At 35.3% G+C, this 18758-nt stretch overlaps 1 protein-coding gene across 4 annotated transcripts in view; it reads right to left on the bottom strand.

The window, feature by feature from the left end:
* The window catches only part of ITGAV (integrin subunit alpha V), a 99775-nt gene that overhangs the window by 16943 nt on the left and 64074 nt on the right, over nucleotides 1-18758 (bottom strand). For 2 of the 4 annotated variants that reach the window (XM_045806273.2, XM_045806274.2), the window contains exons 13-20: nucleotides 17973-18164; nucleotides 15756-15801; nucleotides 14293-14400; nucleotides 12318-12376; nucleotides 10607-10761; nucleotides 2569-2706; nucleotides 890-957; nucleotides 85-250 (exon numbers count right to left, since the gene is read on the bottom strand). In XM_045806273.2, the coding sequence (XP_045662229.1) occupies nucleotides 85-250; nucleotides 890-957; nucleotides 2569-2706; nucleotides 10607-10761; nucleotides 12318-12376; nucleotides 14293-14400; nucleotides 15756-15801; nucleotides 17973-18164 (932 nt within the window). The remainder of the gene's footprint in view (nucleotides 1-84; nucleotides 251-889; nucleotides 958-2568; nucleotides 2707-10606; nucleotides 10762-12317; nucleotides 12377-14292; nucleotides 14401-15755; nucleotides 15802-17972; nucleotides 18165-18758) is intronic. The other 2 variants (XM_045806275.2, XM_045806276.2) reach the window with 1 other exon arrangement.

Genomic DNA, 18758 nt, shown 5'->3' with positions numbered 1-18758 from the left:
TACTACACTAAATAGGGGAATAACTCATTAATGTTAATGAGACCTGTGAGTGCTTTTCGATTTTTAAAGAGGCAGCTTGCTTACTTCACTATTGCGGACAACCCCGATGAAATCAGCCTGGGGAGGGATGGAAACGATGAGCTCAGCTTCATAGGCACCTTCTCCTTGATTCTGAGCCTTAACAATCAATGTCAGAGGATTGTCGTCCCCAATATAGATCTTCTTTTGATCACTACAAGTTAATACAAATCTAGACAATGAAAAAAAAACTGCATGGGGAGAGCATGGTTGTTCAAAGAAACAAGAGAAATACATAGCACTGACATGTTCAACAGTGTCTCAAGATATTTTAAGGCTATTTCACAGCTCAACAGGAAACTGGAAATAGCACACTGGGTGAAAGTCCAATGCTTCTCTCAGTAAAAAAAAGAATTAATGCCACTAATATATCACTACCACTCATATCTATGACTGCAGTAATTTTGTATCTCTTTGTAGGTACTTATTAATTCCCTGATTTTTTTCCTAAAAGTTGAATTAATCACTGTCATCATTCTCACAATATTCTTTAAAATTTATATATCATAAAATACTAATCAGATTCCTTTAGTTAACAAGGTATCTACAATGAAATATATCTTTATGAGGATATAATGTTACTTTGTAACACTACTCATCCTGCATGGAAATAGATCTGTCAACCTAGGCAAGTAGTGAAAACAGTGCGTATGTTTTTAAAGTTCAATACTGATAGTTTTACTACTACAGAAAATCATGAATTATCCTCCAGTATAACTAGTTCACATTAAAATATACTATTGCTTTGAACAGAAAAGTGTGTTCTTTCACTTAAATTTCTTGTTATACTATTGTTTGGAGCAAAACTTACCTATCTACAGAAACTTCCAACTTGGGTTTGCAGACGTTGTCTTCACCACAGTCAAGCAGAATATGGGCCTAGAAAAAAGCATTTTACTTTTTCTACATGAAAAAATACCAAATATAAGACATATATGCAGTGTGAATCCATCTAAATCAATGTATATGTGGATATATGTGAATATACATAAACACAAATATATTTATATACACTCAACTTGTTTGAATACCTGAATGTAAAAAGTATCACGGCTACTTTTTTAAGATTTATTTATTTTAGAGAGAGGGGGCATGTGCACACACGTGTGAGCGAGTGGGGGGAGGGGCAGAGGGAGAGGGAGAGATCCTCAAGCAGAGCCCCCAATGAGCATGGAGCCCAATACAGAGCTCAATCCCAGGACCGTGAGATCATGAGCTGAGCCGAAATCGAGTCAGATGCTCTACCGACTGAGCCACCCAGGAGCCCCATGGCTGCTTACTTATGAATAGATCAGTGCAGCTAGTCAAGAATGAAAAACAAGAAAAACATTCATAGGATATAATACGATTAGCTGGAACCTTTTAGTTCTATCTCCAATTAAGTTGTTATGATTCTGGAATGAAGTGTTATATAGAAGAGAAAGTACAGTTAAGAAATGAAGATTAAAAAAAGAAGAAAAGAAATGAGGATTCAGCATGAACCTGCCGCTGCTAGCTAAGTTGTGTGATCTTGAGCAAAACAAATTTCCCTTTTGGAATTTCTGGTTGCAAACAAAACTTTACCAACATCATGGGAATACGGCTGCAGAGTGTAAAAGAATAAGGAGCTATGGGTACACAGCAGCAATTCTGAGAGGCAGACCAAAGGGAACGGAAACTGGACAAAATGAGTCCAGCATATGCATGGCCATTTGGAAGGAGATAAGGAAAAGGGACTAGAAGCACTGATGTTAACCAATCCAGGATGTGTGAGATAAGCAAAAACCTGAATTTTCTCCCTTCAAATCTGGAGGCTAGAGCAATACGGAAAATCCAAAAGAGAGATATAGTGAGAAGTAGCAGAAGAGGTTGGGGAGAACGTGAAAGAAGGAATCCAACAATTTTTAAAAGAAGAAAGAAGAAAAAGAGGAAGTCATTCTCGGTTTGTCTTTGTTAATAATCAAGCCCAGGAGCAGACCAAAAGAAGAGAGAAAATGATTTAAAGGGGGAAAATAATGAAAGGCTTCCTCTTCCAACTCATATGGATACGCAGCTACACAGAATAAAATTACAGGATACAGATCTTAACTGTCAATTGAACTGGAATGAAACAACAATATACATGAATTAAATGACATGGATGTAAGAGGTTGCATATGTGTACACATATACTATTTTTTACAGTTAAAATGCAAATCAAAGAAAACATAGACATAAAACTTGTTTAGCAAAATACTAAAATATTATGTAAACGCACTGGCACTTTGTTTTCCTTGAACTATTTTACTGTTTTATGTATATGAAATACGACCCCGTCTTTCTCTGCATAAAACTAAGTTCTGAGTGGCTTCAAGTATCTCTGACCTGAACATTCAGGTTCCTTCCTCTAACTTCTTTGACTAGAAACCCAACATTTTAAGAGGAATCCCATATGATATTTAAAAAGATGAATTTTAAGACTTTAAAAAAATTAAAGTATAAAATTAGTGATAAGTACAGATAGTCCAGTACCTGTCGGCTAATGTTGGCGGGAGTGAACTGGTTAAGAATGGGTTGCAAGCCTGTCGCATCAGCAGCTGTTCTGTAATCCAATCGATACTCCATAAAAACAGTAATCGGAGTGAGTTTGTCTCTAAATTCGGATTCATCCTAGAAACAGAAAAGCTTCCAGTCAATGGTAACATCAATCTGTGACATCAAACTATCTAAAGAAATCTGTAAGTGTACAACACAAAGCCAGCTGTATTCAACCCTGATCCAATTCTACCAAAACTCTGAAAAACTGCTTATATAAGAATGAGTATCTAAAAAGATTTGTTATTCAGTGAGAACCCTTAATCAATTTTGTTTATAATAGAATACTTGATTCATACAAGAATATATGAGGCATGTTAATTAAACAGATGCTCCACACCCAAAATAACTAGAACATCACCAATAATGCTTAAGGTACCTAGTGTTCCCTTATCGTTTCTTCCCTTGACCTTCCTTCTCTGAGGTAATCACAAGCCTATATTTTTAAGGACACCGTTCCCTTGCTCGTTTTCAGTATTTCACTATATCGTATATTTGTCCTTAAACAGTGTATTTTTCAGTTTGCTTTTCCTCTTACATTTACGTCAAAGTGAGGTCATATGTATTCTTCTGTGATTTGCTTACTGTTCAACACTCTTGTTAAGATTCATCCATGCTGTTGGAAATAGCTGAAGGTAATTTTCACCGTTAAGTAGTATCTCATCATATATTAAATCCACAATATATTTAACCATTCTCCTGTCAAAGGTTATTTGGAAGAGGAAAAACAAAAACAAAAAAACAATTCTACATAGTGGCAAGCAGATTTCTGAGCTCTAGAAAATCATACTGTGTTATTTTCCTAAGTCCTTACAACTTACGCTGCCATCAGCAACGTGTAAGAATTCCATTAATTCACATCACAACCAATAAACAGGTACTGGCAGACTTCGTTTGAATGTAAGATGATGGTATTTGTTCATAATTGTAACTTGAAGCTTATTCATTTATTTTTATTTATTTGGTTTACATTTTTAAAATTTAAATTCAATTAATTAACATATAGTGTATTATTAGTTTCACAGGTAGAATTTGGTGATTCATCAGTCTTATATAATACCCACTGGTCAGTACCTCACATGCCCTCCTTAATGTCCATCACCCAGTTACCCCCCACCTGCCTCCAGAAACCCCCAGTTTGTTTTCTATGATTAAAACTCTTATGGTTGTCTCCCTCTCCGATTTCATCTTGTTTTATTTTTCCCTCCCTTCTCCTATGGTCCTCTGTTTTGTTTCTTAAATTCCACATATGAATGAGATCATATGATAATTATCTTTCTCTGACTTATTTCACTTAGCATAATACCCTCTAGTTCCATCCATGTCATTGCAAATGGCAAGATATCATTTTTTTGATGCCTGAGTAGTATTCCGAGATGTGTGTATACACACACACACACACACACACACACACACACACACACACACACACATCTTCTTTATCCACTCATCTGTCGATGCACATCTGGGCTCTTCCCATAGTTTGGCTATTGTGGACATTGCTGCTATAAAATGCTGGAGTGCAGGTGCCCCTTCAAATCACTACATTTGGGGTAGACACCTAGTACTGTTATTGTTGGGTCAGAGAGTAGCTCTATTTTCAACTTTTTGAGGAACTGCCATACTGTTTTCCAGAGTGGCTGCACAGCTTGCATTCCCACCAACAGTGTAGAATGGTTCCCCTTTCTCCGCATCCTCACCAACATCTATCATTTCCTGACTTGTTAATTTTAGCCATTCTGACAGGTGTGAGGTGGTATCTCACTGTGGGTTTTGATCTGTATTTCCCTGATGTCAAGTGATTAGGAGCACTTTTTCATGTGTCTGTTGGCCATTTGGATGTCTTTGCAGAAATGTCTGTTCGTGTCTGCTGCCCATTTCTTGAACAGATTACTTGTTCTTTGGGTGTTAAGTTTGATAAGTTCTTTATAGATTTTGGCTACTAGCCCTTTATCTGGAAGACATTTGCAAGTATCTCCTCCCATTCAGTTGGTTGTCTTTGGTTTTGTCAACTGCTTCCTTTGCTGTGCAAAAGTTTTAATCTTGATCAAGTCCCAATAGTTCATTTTTGTCTTTGTTTCCCTTGCCTTTGGAGACGTGTCTAGCAAGAAGTTGCTGTGGCCGAGGTCACAGAGGTTGCTGCTTGTGTTCTCCTCTAGGATTTTGATGGATTCCTATCTCACACTGAGGTCGTTCATCCATTTTGAGTCTCTTTGCGCGTACGCTGTAAGGAAAATGGTCTGGTTTCATTCTTCTGTGTGTGGTTTTCCAATTTTCCCAACACGATTTGTTGAAGAGACTATCTTTTTTCCATTGGATGTTCTTTCCTGCTTTGTCAAAGATTAATTGACCACAAAGTTGAGAGTCCATTTCTGGGTTCCCTATTCTGTTCCACTGATCTATGTGTCCTTTTTTGTGCCAGTACCATACTGTCTTGTTGTTTTCACCTTTGTAATAGAGCTTGAAGTCCAGGACTGTGCTGCCACCAGCTCTGGTTATCTTTTTCAACATTCCTTTGCCTATTTAGGGTATTTTCTGGTTCCATACAAATTTTAGGATTACTTGTTCAAGCTCTGTGAAAAAACTGATGGTATTTTGATAGCGATTCCACTGAATGTATAGATTGCTCTAGGTAGCATAGACATTTTAACAATATTTGTTCTTCCAATCCCTGAGCATGAAATGTTTTTCCATTTCTTTGTGTCTTCCTCAAGTTCTCTCATAAGTGTTCTATACTTTTCTGAGTACAGATCCTTTGCCACTTTGGGTAGGTTTATTCCTAGGTATCTTATGGTTTCTGGTGCAATATAAATGGGATCAACTCCTTAAATTCTCTTTCTTTTGGCTCATTGTTAGTATATAGAAATGCAACTGATTTCTGTGCATTGATTCTATATCCTGACACTTTGCTGAATTCCTAAATGAGTTCTAGCAATTTTGGGGCAGAAACTTTTGGGTTTTCCACATACAGTATCATGTCATCTGCAAAGAGTGAGAGTTTGACTTCTTCTTTGCTAATGCAGATGCTTTTTATTTCTTTTTGTTGTCTGACTGTTGAGGCTAGGACTTTTAGTACTATGTTGAACAACAGTGATGAAAGTGGACATCCCTGCCATGTTCCTGACCTTAGGGGACAAGCTGTCAGTTTTTCCCCATTGAGAATGATACTTGCTGTGGGCTTTTCATATATGGCTTTTATGATATTGAGGTATATTCCCTCTATCCCTACACTGTGAAGAGTTTTGATCAGGAAAGGATGCTGTACTTTGTCAAATGCTTTCTCTGTATCTATTGAGAAGATCATATGGTTCTTGTCCTTTCTTTTATCTATGTAGTGTAACATGCTAATTGATTTGCAGATGCTGAACCACCCTTGCGTCCCAGCAATAAATCCCACTTAGTGGTGGTGAATAATCCTTTTAGTGTACTGTTGGATCCTATTGGCTAGCATCTAGGTGAGAATTTTTGCATCCATGTTCATTAGGGATATTGGTCTGTAATTCTCCTTTTTGGTGGGGTCTGGTTTAAGGATCAAGGTAATGCTGGCCTCAAAGAAAGAGTTTGGAAGTTTTCCTTCCATTTCCATTTTCTGAAACCGTTTCAGAAGAATCGGTATTAATTCTTCTTTAAATGTTTGGTATAGTTCCCCTGAGAAGCCATCTGGCCCTGGACTCTTGTTTGTTGGGAGAGTTTTGATTACTGCTTCAATTTCCTTCCTGATTATGGGTCTGTTCCGGTTTTCTATTTCTTCTTGTTTCAGTTTTGGTAGTTTATATGTCTCTAGAAATGCATCTATTTCTTCCAGATTGCCTAATTTGTTGACATATAGTTGCTCATGATATGTTCTTATAATTGTTTGTATTTCTTTGGTGTTGGTTGTGATTTCTCCTCCTTCATTCATGATTTTATTTGGGTCCTTTCTCTTTTCTCTTTGATAAGTCTGGCCAGGAGTTTATCGATCTTATTAATTCTTTCAAAGAACCAGCTCCCAGTTTCATTGATCTGTTCTGTTCTTCTGATTTTTATTTCATTGATTTCTGCTCTAACCTTTATTAATTCTCTTCTGCTGCTGGGTTTAGGCTTTATTTGCTGTTCTTTCTCCAGCTCCTTTAGGTATAAGGTTAGGTTGTATATTTTAGACCTTTCCTGTTTCTTGAGAAAGACTTGTATTGCTATATACTTGCCTCTTAGGACCACCTCTGCTGCATCCCAAAGGTTTTGAACAGTGTTTCCATTTTCATTTGTTTCCATTTTTTTTAATTCCATAATTTTTTAATTCTTTAATTTCCTGGTTGACCCATTCATTCTTTAATAGGATGCTCTTTAGCCTCCATGTATTTGAGTTCTTTCCAAATTTCCTCTTGTGATTGAGTTCAATTTCAAAGCACTGTGGCTTGAAAATACACAGAGAATGATTCCAAACTTTTGGTACAGTTGTGACCTAGTATGTGATGTATTCTGGAGAATGTTCCATGTGCATTCGAGGAGAATGTGTATTCTGTTGCTTTAGGATGGAATGCTCTGAATATATCTGTGAAGTCCATCTGGTCCAGTGTGTCATTCAAAGCCCTTTTTTCCTTGTTGATCTTCTGCTTAGATGATCTGTCCGTTGCAGTGAATGGGGTGTTAAAGTCCCCTACTACTATTATATTATTATCAATGTGCTTCTTTAATTCTGTTATTAATTGGTTTATATAATTAGCTGCTCCCATGTTAGGGGCATAAAGATTTATAATTGTTAGATCTTGTTGGATAGGCCCCTTAAATACGATTTAGCATCCTTCCTCATCTCTTATTACAGTCTTTGGTGTAAAATCTAATTTCTCTGATATAAGGATTGGTACCCCAGCATTCTTTTGATGTCCATTAGCATGGTAAATGGTTCTCCACCCCCTCACTTTCAAAGTGGAGGTGTCTTTGGGTCTAAAATGAGTCTCTTGCAGACAGCATATGGATGGGTCTTGCTTATTTGTCCAATCTGATACCTTGTGTCTTTTGAATGGGGCATTCAGAGTAACTACAGACAAATATAAATTTAGTGCCATTGCATTCCCTGTAAAGTCACTGTTTCTGGGTATTGTCTTTGTTCCTTTCTGGTCTATGTTACTTTTGGGCTCTTTCTTCACTTAGAGGATCCCCATTAATATTTCTTGCCAGGCTGGTTTAGTGATCACAAATTCTTCTAATTTCTGTTTGTCCTGGAGGTTTTTTAGCTCTCCTTCTATTTTGAATGACATCCTTCCTGGATGAAGTATCCTTGGCTGCATCTTTTTCTCATTTAGCACCCTGAATATATCATGCCAGTCCTTTCTGGCCTTCCAGGTCTCTGTGGATAGGTCTGCTGCCAGTCTAATGTTTCTACCCTTGTAGATTGAGGTTAAGGTTGTCCTGAGCTACTTTCAGGATTTTCTCTTTGCCTCTGAAATTTGCAAGCTTCACTATTAGATGTCAAGGTGTTGACCTATTTTTATTGACTTTGAGGGTGGTTCTTTGTGCCTCCTGGACTTGAATGCCTGCTTCCTTCCCCAGATCAGGCAAGTTCTCAGCTATAATTTGCTCCAATATACCCTCTGCCCCGCTCTCTTTCCTCTTCTTCTGGGATCCCAATTATTCTAGTATTGTTTCACTTTATGGTATCACTTATCTCTCAAATTCACCCCTCGTGATCCAGTAGTTGTTTATCTCTCTTTTTCTCAGCTTCTTTATTCTCCATCATTTTGTCTTCTATATCACTAACTCTCTCTTCTGCCTCATTTATCCTCATTAGAACCTCCATTTTTGATTGCCTCTCAATAGCCCTTTTTATTTTGACTTGATTAGATTTTAGTTCTTAGATCTCCAGTTGAGTTCACAGCTGTTCAGAATGATTTGACAGCTATCTCGCTGAATTCCCAGGTCCAGACAAAACTCCGGTCTCCTACTTCTCCACCATCTTGGAAAACCTCCAACTTGAAGCTTGTTTTTTATTTTTTAAAGATTTTATTTATTTATTTGACAGAGAGAGAGACAGCCAGTGAGAGAGGGAACACAAGCAGAGGGAGTGGGAGAGGAAGAAGCAGGCTCCCAGAAGAGCATGGAGCCCGACGTGGGGCTCGATCCCAGAACCCTGGCATCATGCCCTGAGCCGAAGGCAGATGCTTAACGACTGAGCCACCCAGGCGGCCCTGAAGCTTGTTTAAATCATAAAGAGTTATTTAATTTAACCAAAAGCTTTTCCTATATTTAAGACGTTTCTGTTTTTTCTTCAGTCTATTCATGTGTTAAGTTATACTTCTATATTTTACATTAACTCACCCCAGAACAAATCAAAATTGGTCTACTTATTTTATCTTTTTTTTAATAAACTGCTAGGATTAGTTTGCTTATATTTGATTTAGTAATTTTACATCTATGTCTTTCTGAAAGACTGGCATGAAATTCTTGCTGGGACTATCCTCCACCACTCTGGGTATCAATTACACTGGCTTCACAGAATTAAGTTGAACACATTTTCTATTCTTCTATTCTTTTAAAGAGCTTAGTATTGGAATGTTTTGTTCTTCATGGTTTGGTAGATATTGCCTATAAAACCATCTGGGACTTGTGTTTTCTTTGTGTAAAGATTTTTAACTGTCAACTCAATTTTTAGAAGGGTTTATATGGTTAAATGGCTTATTCAGGTTTTCTATTTCTTTTTATGGCAGTTATGTTTGATTTTCTAAGTATATCCTTGTTTTGTCTAAGTTTTTCTATGTCTTAGCACAAGGTATTATAATATTCTATTACTGGGGCGCCTGGGTAGCGCAGTCGTTAGGCATCTGCCTTCGGCTCAGGGCGTGATCCCGGCGTTGCGGGATCGAGTCCCACATTGAGTCCCACATCGGGCTCCTCGGCTGGGAGCCTGCTTCTTCCTCTCCCTCTCCCCTGCTGTGTTCCCTCTCTCGCTGGCTGTCTCTCTGTCACATAAATAAATAAAATCTTTAAAAAAAAATATTCTATTACTGTAATCCCTTCTTTACCCGTAGCTATGTTCCTTTTTAATTCCTTATTTTGTGGAGTTAATTTCTTTTGGTTTTATTTTCCCTCGATTTTTTCTAAATCAATCTTTCATTTAAATTAAATAGCATGTAAGGCTATACATTTACTTTATTTTCTGCTTCTGTGACATCCCACACATTTTGATAAGCAGAATTTTCATTATGATTCATTTCTAAGTAAATTTCCATTATGATCTCTTTTTTGATCCATAAGTTATTTAAAACCACAATTCCTTTTGTTATTGCTTTCTAAAAATTGCTTTTGTTATTGCTTTCTAAAAATCGCACCATGATCAAACAGTGTGTTTTCTATGATTCCAACTTTTTGAAATCTGTTTAGACTTCCTTTGTGACCTATATATGGTCAATTTTTGTATCCTATATAGGTCCATTAAATTGAGGTTGTTAATTACGCTGTCTTCCAAATCTTCACTAATGTTTTTGTATCCTTGTTAAAAGTTTTATTCTTTCTTTAAACATTTTATAAAAATCCATGTTTTGTAACTGATAATTTCAACACCTCAAGCCTTTGCAGGTTTGAAATTTGTTTCTTCTGGGGCAATTACTGCTCATCCTTTCCCCAGCCAGTCTGGCTCACATAATTCACATTAAACTCACAAGTCAAATTTTGCCAATGTAGTTTTTTAACTGATTGCTTATTTTTTTGGATCCTGGAAATTTGTATTATGTTTTGAGAACTAGCGATATGTAAGAAAATATGTTTGGTATAATTTATTCAGTAGCATTGTTGTAGAACAGCCATTTGGAATATCCAGTTTGCCAGGAGCAAAAATCCATTACTCAGGTTTGAGACTTTAAAAAGCCAAATTTTCCCAAGTGTATTCTTTGGTGTTTTCATTTTGATTTAATATGAAAGACTTTATACAAAGTGAAAATCATTTAGATTTTTAAAAATTAGTAAAAAGTAAAAGATAATGAAGCAGAAAACTATCTCTTACCCGTAGATATGCGATTAGTTCCTCACACTGCATCTGTCCCCCCCTTGAAATGGTCATGTTCTTAGAGTGACCTGGCGACCGGTTATGGAGAAATAGTGCTCGCCGAATTGCTCCTTTTTGTTTGAGCTTATCCAGAAGAAGTTCCACCTGGAAGTCTATACAAACCAAAGGATTGATAACTAACATAATCTTTATGGACACCTATCTGTACTAGATACTTAGAGTTCTCATGTAAACAGAGATATTTACTTCTTAAGAAATAATCTCCTTGTAATTCACTAAAAATGTCTATACAATGTAGTGAGACTATAACATATGAATTCTGAATAAATATTTAAGAGTAAATAATCAATCCAATGATCCCCAAGGTAATGCCATATATTAATCCAAACAACAGATAATGATAGTAATAAAAAACTATCAGATTAAAGGGAAATTTTTTTCTTTTAATTTAAGCTGAGAGAAAGAAGTTCAGGGCATGAAATGTATGTGAACTAAGACTTCCACCATTAATGCGAGTAGCAGCAATTTCTTGCTGATTAAGAAATATTTACTAATATGTATGTACCCATACCATTTTATTAGACACTATGATGAATAAACAGTTTGCATCACCTGCAACTACTACTTCTATTGAAGCTGCCGTATCAGATTGTCAGATAAATATGTCCCCGATGAAGCAGGTGACCAAAGTTGACTGGATCAAGAATTATCTTAAAACGAATGTGCAACCAATAGTCTGAAGCACAGTTGTTAGGGTGACTTCCTTCTAAGATTCAGTTCTTCTTCAAGTAGTTTCTTCAAAGTGGACAAGAGTGCAGACCTTTAGAACCAACTTTCTAAGTTTCTCTAAATGTTGAACTTCATGTCAAATTGGGTGAGAACACAGGGTTATTTTGCTTGCAGGTCTGTTCCGCTTACCCACACTGCCCTCCTTTTATTTCTCAAACACACTAAACATACTCCTGTCTCAGGCCTCTTGAAGTTGCCATTTCCCCTGTGCAAAATACTCCTCCAGACATCCCCTAGCTCCTTCATTTCCTTCGGGTCTTTACTGAAAAGTCATCTTCCAGCAATGCCTTGCCTTGCTCCTCTATGTGAATTTTCATGCACAAACACATACCCAAAAGATTCAGTTCTCTTCCCCTGCTTTATCATTATTTCTCAGCACTTGTCACTAACATAACGAAAATCTTGGCAACAATCACTTAGCTCTCCTACTTTGCTCTCTGGACCATATAAACCATTTTTTTGGAAAGAAAGAGTCAAGTTAGGAGCTTGTCATGTGGGTTAAATTTAGTGGCCCAGACTTCTTCTTCCACCATTTCTAAAGCACTCCTACTCCTGAGATTGCTGGAAGCTTCTCTAACACATAAAATATCAACTCTTCCATAGATCATCTATTTATAAACAATGATACCCATTTCCCCTAGAGTTCATTTATCTCTCATTGGTAATTGTTTAACCTTCTGAAGGCTATATTTACCATTCACTGGGCTACTTTGTTCACAATGTCAATAAGTATGTATTCTATCCGAATTAACTTAAAAGTCAACAAGGTAATTATGTTGCATTGTTAAGTGTCTTTAAACATAAATGTCAAATGAAGAACAACAATAACAACTATTTGTGTTAACTATTCAAATATCTTAAAATACTTCCTGAGTGCTATAGACAGAATCATTATACAATGTTTCCACAGAACACTTACTAAGTTTCGTGGGAAGTGCTCCTTTGCCATCTGCCTTTAAGCAGAACTTGACATTAAAACTGTAGAAAAATAAAAATATATACAAATCCTATAATCAGTTTAGACATATTTTTGAATACCACCCCTAAATCTCACATTTCTAATACACAGTTTATATAGTGAAGCCTTTTGTATCTTTCCTCATGTCTTAATATTATTCCTGAAACATGAAATTACACAGAATAACCTAACTCATGTTTCGGTAATTTAAGCACATTTATTTTCATTGTACCTTGATGGGGGAAAAAAAAAGGAAGAAAAAGAAAAGAATCTCCTAACTTCCTCTCACATTTACAGAACCTATTGATAAATCTCAATGAGGGAAATGACCGACCAGATTTAAAATAACATCTCATTTACTAAAAAGCCCCACCAAAGCTTCCTTTAATTAGAAAGCTCTCTAGAACAGTGTTTTTCATGATTTATTAATGGGTTGTGAATGGGTTTATTAACCAGTCATGAAATTAGTTTAATGGGTTGGGTTAGCCACGATCTTAAAAAAGTAAATCAAATAAATAAAATTGACTGAAGTTAAGATTTCATGGAACTTTTGTTTAAATTACATACATGTCTTTAGTGGATTACGATGCAAAATGTTATTTCATACTATGTGCCATAATCGAAAACATATGAAAACTACTGCTTAGTGTATTCAAAACCTTTGAATTATTTGCATAATTTAAAATATATTATTAGCAACTTCACAGGGGCATGCAGAGTAAATGAAGGGAAGAAAGACAGTGAAACTTAAAGCCAAAATCTGAAAACAACTTCACTGCCAATCAATAAAATTAAGACAAAATGTTAAATTTTTAATGCAATCCAATGAAAGTAATAAAATTTTGAAAAATGTTTTTATTAATTATAATAATCCAAAAACAAAATCAGGAAAAATATTTTTTCATTAGCTCTTCTGAAGTAAAATTTTCCCAACTTCCAATCATTCCACCCTCCATTTTGCAGAAGTTCTCTGATTTTTCTGTGTAACCAAGGAACATAAAGAACAGCGTCCTCCAAAGCAGAATACTCATGGTAATTTTAGTAGTAAATGGGTCAAGATTTTTCTTCATTTAATACTTATCTTGACATGTATGAGAAAGGCACTGGGTTTCTCTATCTTATTTTAAAATGTTTTTAAGTAAAACATGAATCGATTTAAAGAAAAAAAAACTTTAGGGATGCCTGGGTGGCTTAGTCAGTTAAGCATCCAACTCTAGATCACAGCTCAGGTCTTGATCTTAGGGTCATGAGTTCAAGCCCCACATTGGACTCCACGCTGGGTGTGGAAGCTACTTAAAAAAAAAACTTTAAAAAATTATGAATACAGGTAGAATGAAAATATAGCAAAAATCATAGCAAAAAATAGCATACACATAATGGAAACTTGAGAAACACTGGGCCAGAGAAGAATTCAGACATTAAATTTACCAAAAAAATCACAGTTTTCTTCAGAAACTAGTAAGGGAACAAGTAGAAGAACAGTATATTATAGTGCTAATATGTTACTTATAATATAGATTTAATATATATAATATTTTTCATACAGCTATTCACAGATATTAACTTTGGAAAAGATCATATCTTTTAAAAATTAAAAGTTCATGGGCCTGTTTAGAATTAAATATAAATGAGTTCTGAGATCTTATTAGCTTTTTCGCCTTTTTGAATATATAAATATCTCCTTTTTGAATATATTTATATTCATTCACTCATGCATCATTTTTTTAAAATGAAGTTCATACTAGTTTATAGCATATTTCTAGAGCCTTCTACATATCTACTTTAGAACAGTATTTCCATAATTCAATCTATGAAAAGACAGTATACTCACAGAAACTGTTTTAGCAATATTTCAGCCCCCCCCATTCGTTTTCAATTGTTTTCATAATGACTGCACCAATCACAATAATAACTATTATTAAACTAATCCCCTTACCAGGAAACTTTGAGATCTGTCCCAGGCAGTGGGCAGGTTTTATTGTCTTGATTTAAAATGCTAGGGTATACTTCAAGGCCAGCATTTACAGTTATAACTGGTCTGGCCCTGGTTAAAACAAAGAAAAAAAAAGGTTATTTGAAGTGTTAGACTGACCTAAGCATCTTACGTTTACATTCACTGTATATGTAAGTGCAACGTTTACTCAAGCATTGTTTATAATAGCAAAAGAATAAAAACAACCTAAACACAGAATGACAAACTATTCCTGTTTTCCAGGGACTGTGCTGATTTTAGCACTGAAAGTCTCATGACCGTAAATCCCTCAGTTCCAGGCAAAATGGGACAACTGGCCAACCTATCTGAACTCAGTCTACCCCAGCAGAATGGTTAAACATGTTGTGGGGCATCTACTTAATGCAATGCAATACAGTAGAGGAAGTGAGCGGCATAAATCCATCTGCATGGATGAGAGATGATCTCTAAGATATATCCAAGATGTAATTTTTATATGAGAAAGAAAAAAAACCCACGATGTACAAAGGATGCATACACACACACAATTTTTTAATGCACAGAATATTTCTGGTAGGGTATACTTATAAACCAGTAACTGACATGAGATAAAGTATGTTTTTTTGTTTATGCCCTTTCTGTACTGTTTGAGCTTTTACTACATGCATTATTAATTCTTTGATAACAATTTTAAAAACTGAAGTGATAAATTAAATAGCTTTCCAAAGTTCAGATGCACAGATTTAATCCTTTATAAAAATCTAGTAGGCTCAGGTCAGCACGCCTATCTCAATCATGATAAATCCTGGAATCTATAGGAACACACAGGGGGCGCCAAGTTGGCCGACATAAATTCCATTACACAGAACTAATGTTAGTTATCCCGGCATGCACAAACACATCCCATGGAAGTGCAAACACCTTAATCTACTTGGGATGCCAGATGGTAGCCTAAAGCATGCGGAATTGATTAAATATAGAGAATAACCCGGAACATGGATGAAGTTGAGAAATACAGGTAAGTGGATTTATACATATTGCTCTAATAATAAAAATACTGATTTGGGGAGTCATTACATACTGCCCTTGTGGTCACAGAATGCTGTGGCATAAACATCAAGTTAATTTCTTGCCTCTTTAGAAGAAAATGTAAACTCATCTAAATTTCAAAGATTTAAAATGCAGGAGAATTATTTTTTAACACAATTTAAAAACAAAGAGGGAAAAATCTGAATGCTTTTCTAAATTAAAAAATCTACACCTTTGTCTCCTTTGGGATTTCCTTGTGTAAATGCTACTTGCCTGTAGCAATACTTGACGAGAAAGAACAAACAAATTTTATCATTACTTCAAGAAAATTAAACTGAAATTCAAACACTGGACTTAACTATAAAACTGTCAAATAATTCAGAATATTCCTATGTTACAGGATATGGAAACATGCTCACCTGTATAATACAGCTCTATCTACACCAAAAGCTCCTACAATTAAGTCTTAAAAGAGAGTAGAAAAACATGTGAGTAATAATAATAACAATAATTTTTTTAAATTCACATACCATTCTATAAAACTTTCAGTGCATATAATAAAGATTTAGACATAGTTTCAAAACTATTCTTCATTAAGTGGCTATAAGATAATATCTAAAAGGTGAAAACATACGAAAACTGTAAATAAGCTATCATCAAATGGCAAACACTCATCATAAAGCTAATCTTTCATCTGGGTGGATGAGTATCTTTTTAATGGATACTTCATAAAAATCAGCAACAATAAGGGAGTGTATATCACCTAAATACATATACCCCTCAGAGGAAAAAGTTTTATCGGTGCCTGTGGATTTTATAATTTCATTACAAAATTCATTATAAATTTAAATTTCATTATAAATTTTTTTCAGTGTTTCAAAAACAAAACCAAAAAAGCACATTACATATATGTAGAATACTTAGAATAATATGAGACAGCATTCAAATTAACAAGAACAGAATGCATTAATTTTTATATGCAGCTGGTAACAACAGGCTCATGATTATGAAAAAATGAAGAGCTCTATCTCATAGTACACCTAAGGTAAACCTGAGGAAACCCTTTCTAAGCAAAAAATACATGAGAAACCTTAAAAATCAGTAGATTGGATTACATAAAAATTAAGAACTTTTTTATGTGCAAAAACCAAATGTGACAAACTGAAAAATATACATGTTAAGGAGTTAGAATCTTCAATATTTAAGGCACTGCTGCAAGTTTAAAAAAAGAAAAAAAAGAAAAAAAATCCCAATAGAAACAAAACAAAGTAAAAAGAAATTCACAAAAGTAAATATATATACAAATAAATAAAAATGCTTACCTCCCCTAATAATTAAAAATGATAAAGTAGAACAAAGTAACATTTTCTACCTCTCATATAGTTTAAAGTTATTTTAAAGGAAACAACAGATGACCCTCAGCGTAGGCACGAATTTGGGGAAATGATCACTCACTCTGCTGAGTGCTTAAAAAAGTTGTAAAACCTTTTTTTGGAGGGAGTGGAATTGTAATTTGACAATATGTTTCAACAGACTTTTTTAAAAAGTGCATATCTTTGACATAGCAATTCTAGAATTTTGTCCTAAGGAAATAATTGGAGATATGTCCTGGAATTACATGCAAGGGTATAAATGCCCAAACACAAAGTTAAATAAGATACAATACAGACATTTGATAGAATGGTAAACAAAATTCATGTTTAGAAGAATAATTAATAATATGGGGAAACATTCCTGATTTTAAGTGAATAAAATAGGCTATTAACAGTGCCTAAGGCATACTTCTATTTTGTTAAAAAACTGTATGAATGCATTGGAAAAAAATGACTGAAAGATATGCTTTGCTGTATTTTCTAAAAGTTCTGTAACAAATATATTGCATTAATAACCAAAAAATCTCTTGAAATAATACTAACAGGTGAAAATCAACTCCTGCCCTATTTCTAAAAGCACTTAACACACTTGTATATTGGGCTTATATGAACTGTTTCAACAATAAAGGTAACCAATTCTTCTGCATTATATTTCACTTAAAGGATGGACCCATTATGATCGAGATGCATTATAATACTCCAAAGTATATAAGAGCTAGAAAAAAGGCCTCCTTTCCTGTCCTTGTTCAAACCAACAGGCAAACCTCAGGCAAATCACTTTTTTCAGTCTCTTTTCTCATCCATAAAATGGTATAATAAAGAGATGAGCTAGCTTATATTCCTCACCAGCCTTACTGGGAGAATTAAATAATTTTTTTTTAAATCACGATTAGTCAAGTCCATAAAAATGCTAGACCATTAAAAATAAAAAAAGATATTTAAAAAGTTAGAATGAACATTCAGCTTTTGTTTCTAGTTTCTACAGTATTTTTCTCTGACATTTCATTACAGACTTCAGGACAACAACAAAAGACAAAACTTAGAGTATGTGTCTTATGTTGGAAACTCCCAGGAAATAGAGTTGTCTTTGCTTCATACCCCCTTCAGTGATGAGAACAGTGCCTTCAGTATAGCAGGGGTATGAACAATACCTGAGGTATTTAATTGAAATGATTCATAACATAAATCAAGAGAGCAGTAACTAAAACTATTTCTATTAGGGCTGAAAAACCTAAGAAACACTGTGTATTTCTAGGAAAGCACCTGGATATCCGTTTCTGTCTATATCCGTGGCTCCTTTCATTGAGTAGCCAAAGCTTGGTGGCATGCTCCGAGCAGCCCACTTCCCTTCAAGGATTTGGGATGGTACTGCATTCAAGCCTGTTAATCTTCCATTGAAAATATAAACAATTCCTTTTTTATCTTCACCCCCATATGGTGCAGCAATTGCAATATCTGTAGGGGAAAAAAGAGGGAAAGGAGGGTTGGAGAGAAGTAAGAAGGAGGAGAAGGGGAAGGGGAAGGAAAGACGATGGAGAGTGGGAGGGCAGATATGGAGAGAAGGAAGTCTTTAGTGCTTATTATTTACATGGTAAAGACCTTAATACAGGTATCTTCTGCTTTCCAAACATACCACCACTTTGCTTTTAGGTAAGACCTAAAAGGACCTGTTTTGCTAATTGAAAGAAATCTGAAGAGGATTCGCTTTTAAAAAGAAAAGCCAAAATAGCATTCAGTGTTTGTTTTGCAATAAACCCTCCTAGAGGCTGCATGCACCCGGAACAGCAAGAGTGGTGCCCCTAAGCTCTTTCCTGGGGAATTACAGCCAGTATCTCAGTATCAAACCACCATAGCACTGAACTGTGTGTATATCTGTACTTTATCTCAACATTTTTTTGCATCCCTTAGCAAGATGTGTCCTAAGGTATCACAAAAGCCTGAGAGAGGTTACTTTTTGGGTCTGGGAAATTTTGGGGGTCTGGAAAAATTTTCCATATAAATTAATGATAGTTGCTTCTTCACTTTACACCATTTCTGCTTATGAATTTT

The sequence above is a fragment of the Ursus americanus genome, chromosome 1 (assembly GCF_024610735.1).
Source record: "Ursus americanus isolate L20-20 chromosome 1, mUrsAme1.1.p, whole genome shotgun sequence".
NCBI lineage: Eukaryota > Metazoa > Chordata > Mammalia > Carnivora > Ursidae > Ursus > Ursus americanus.
Note: the sequence above shows the minus strand (reverse complement) of the source record. Positions and strands in the feature narration are given on the sequence as shown.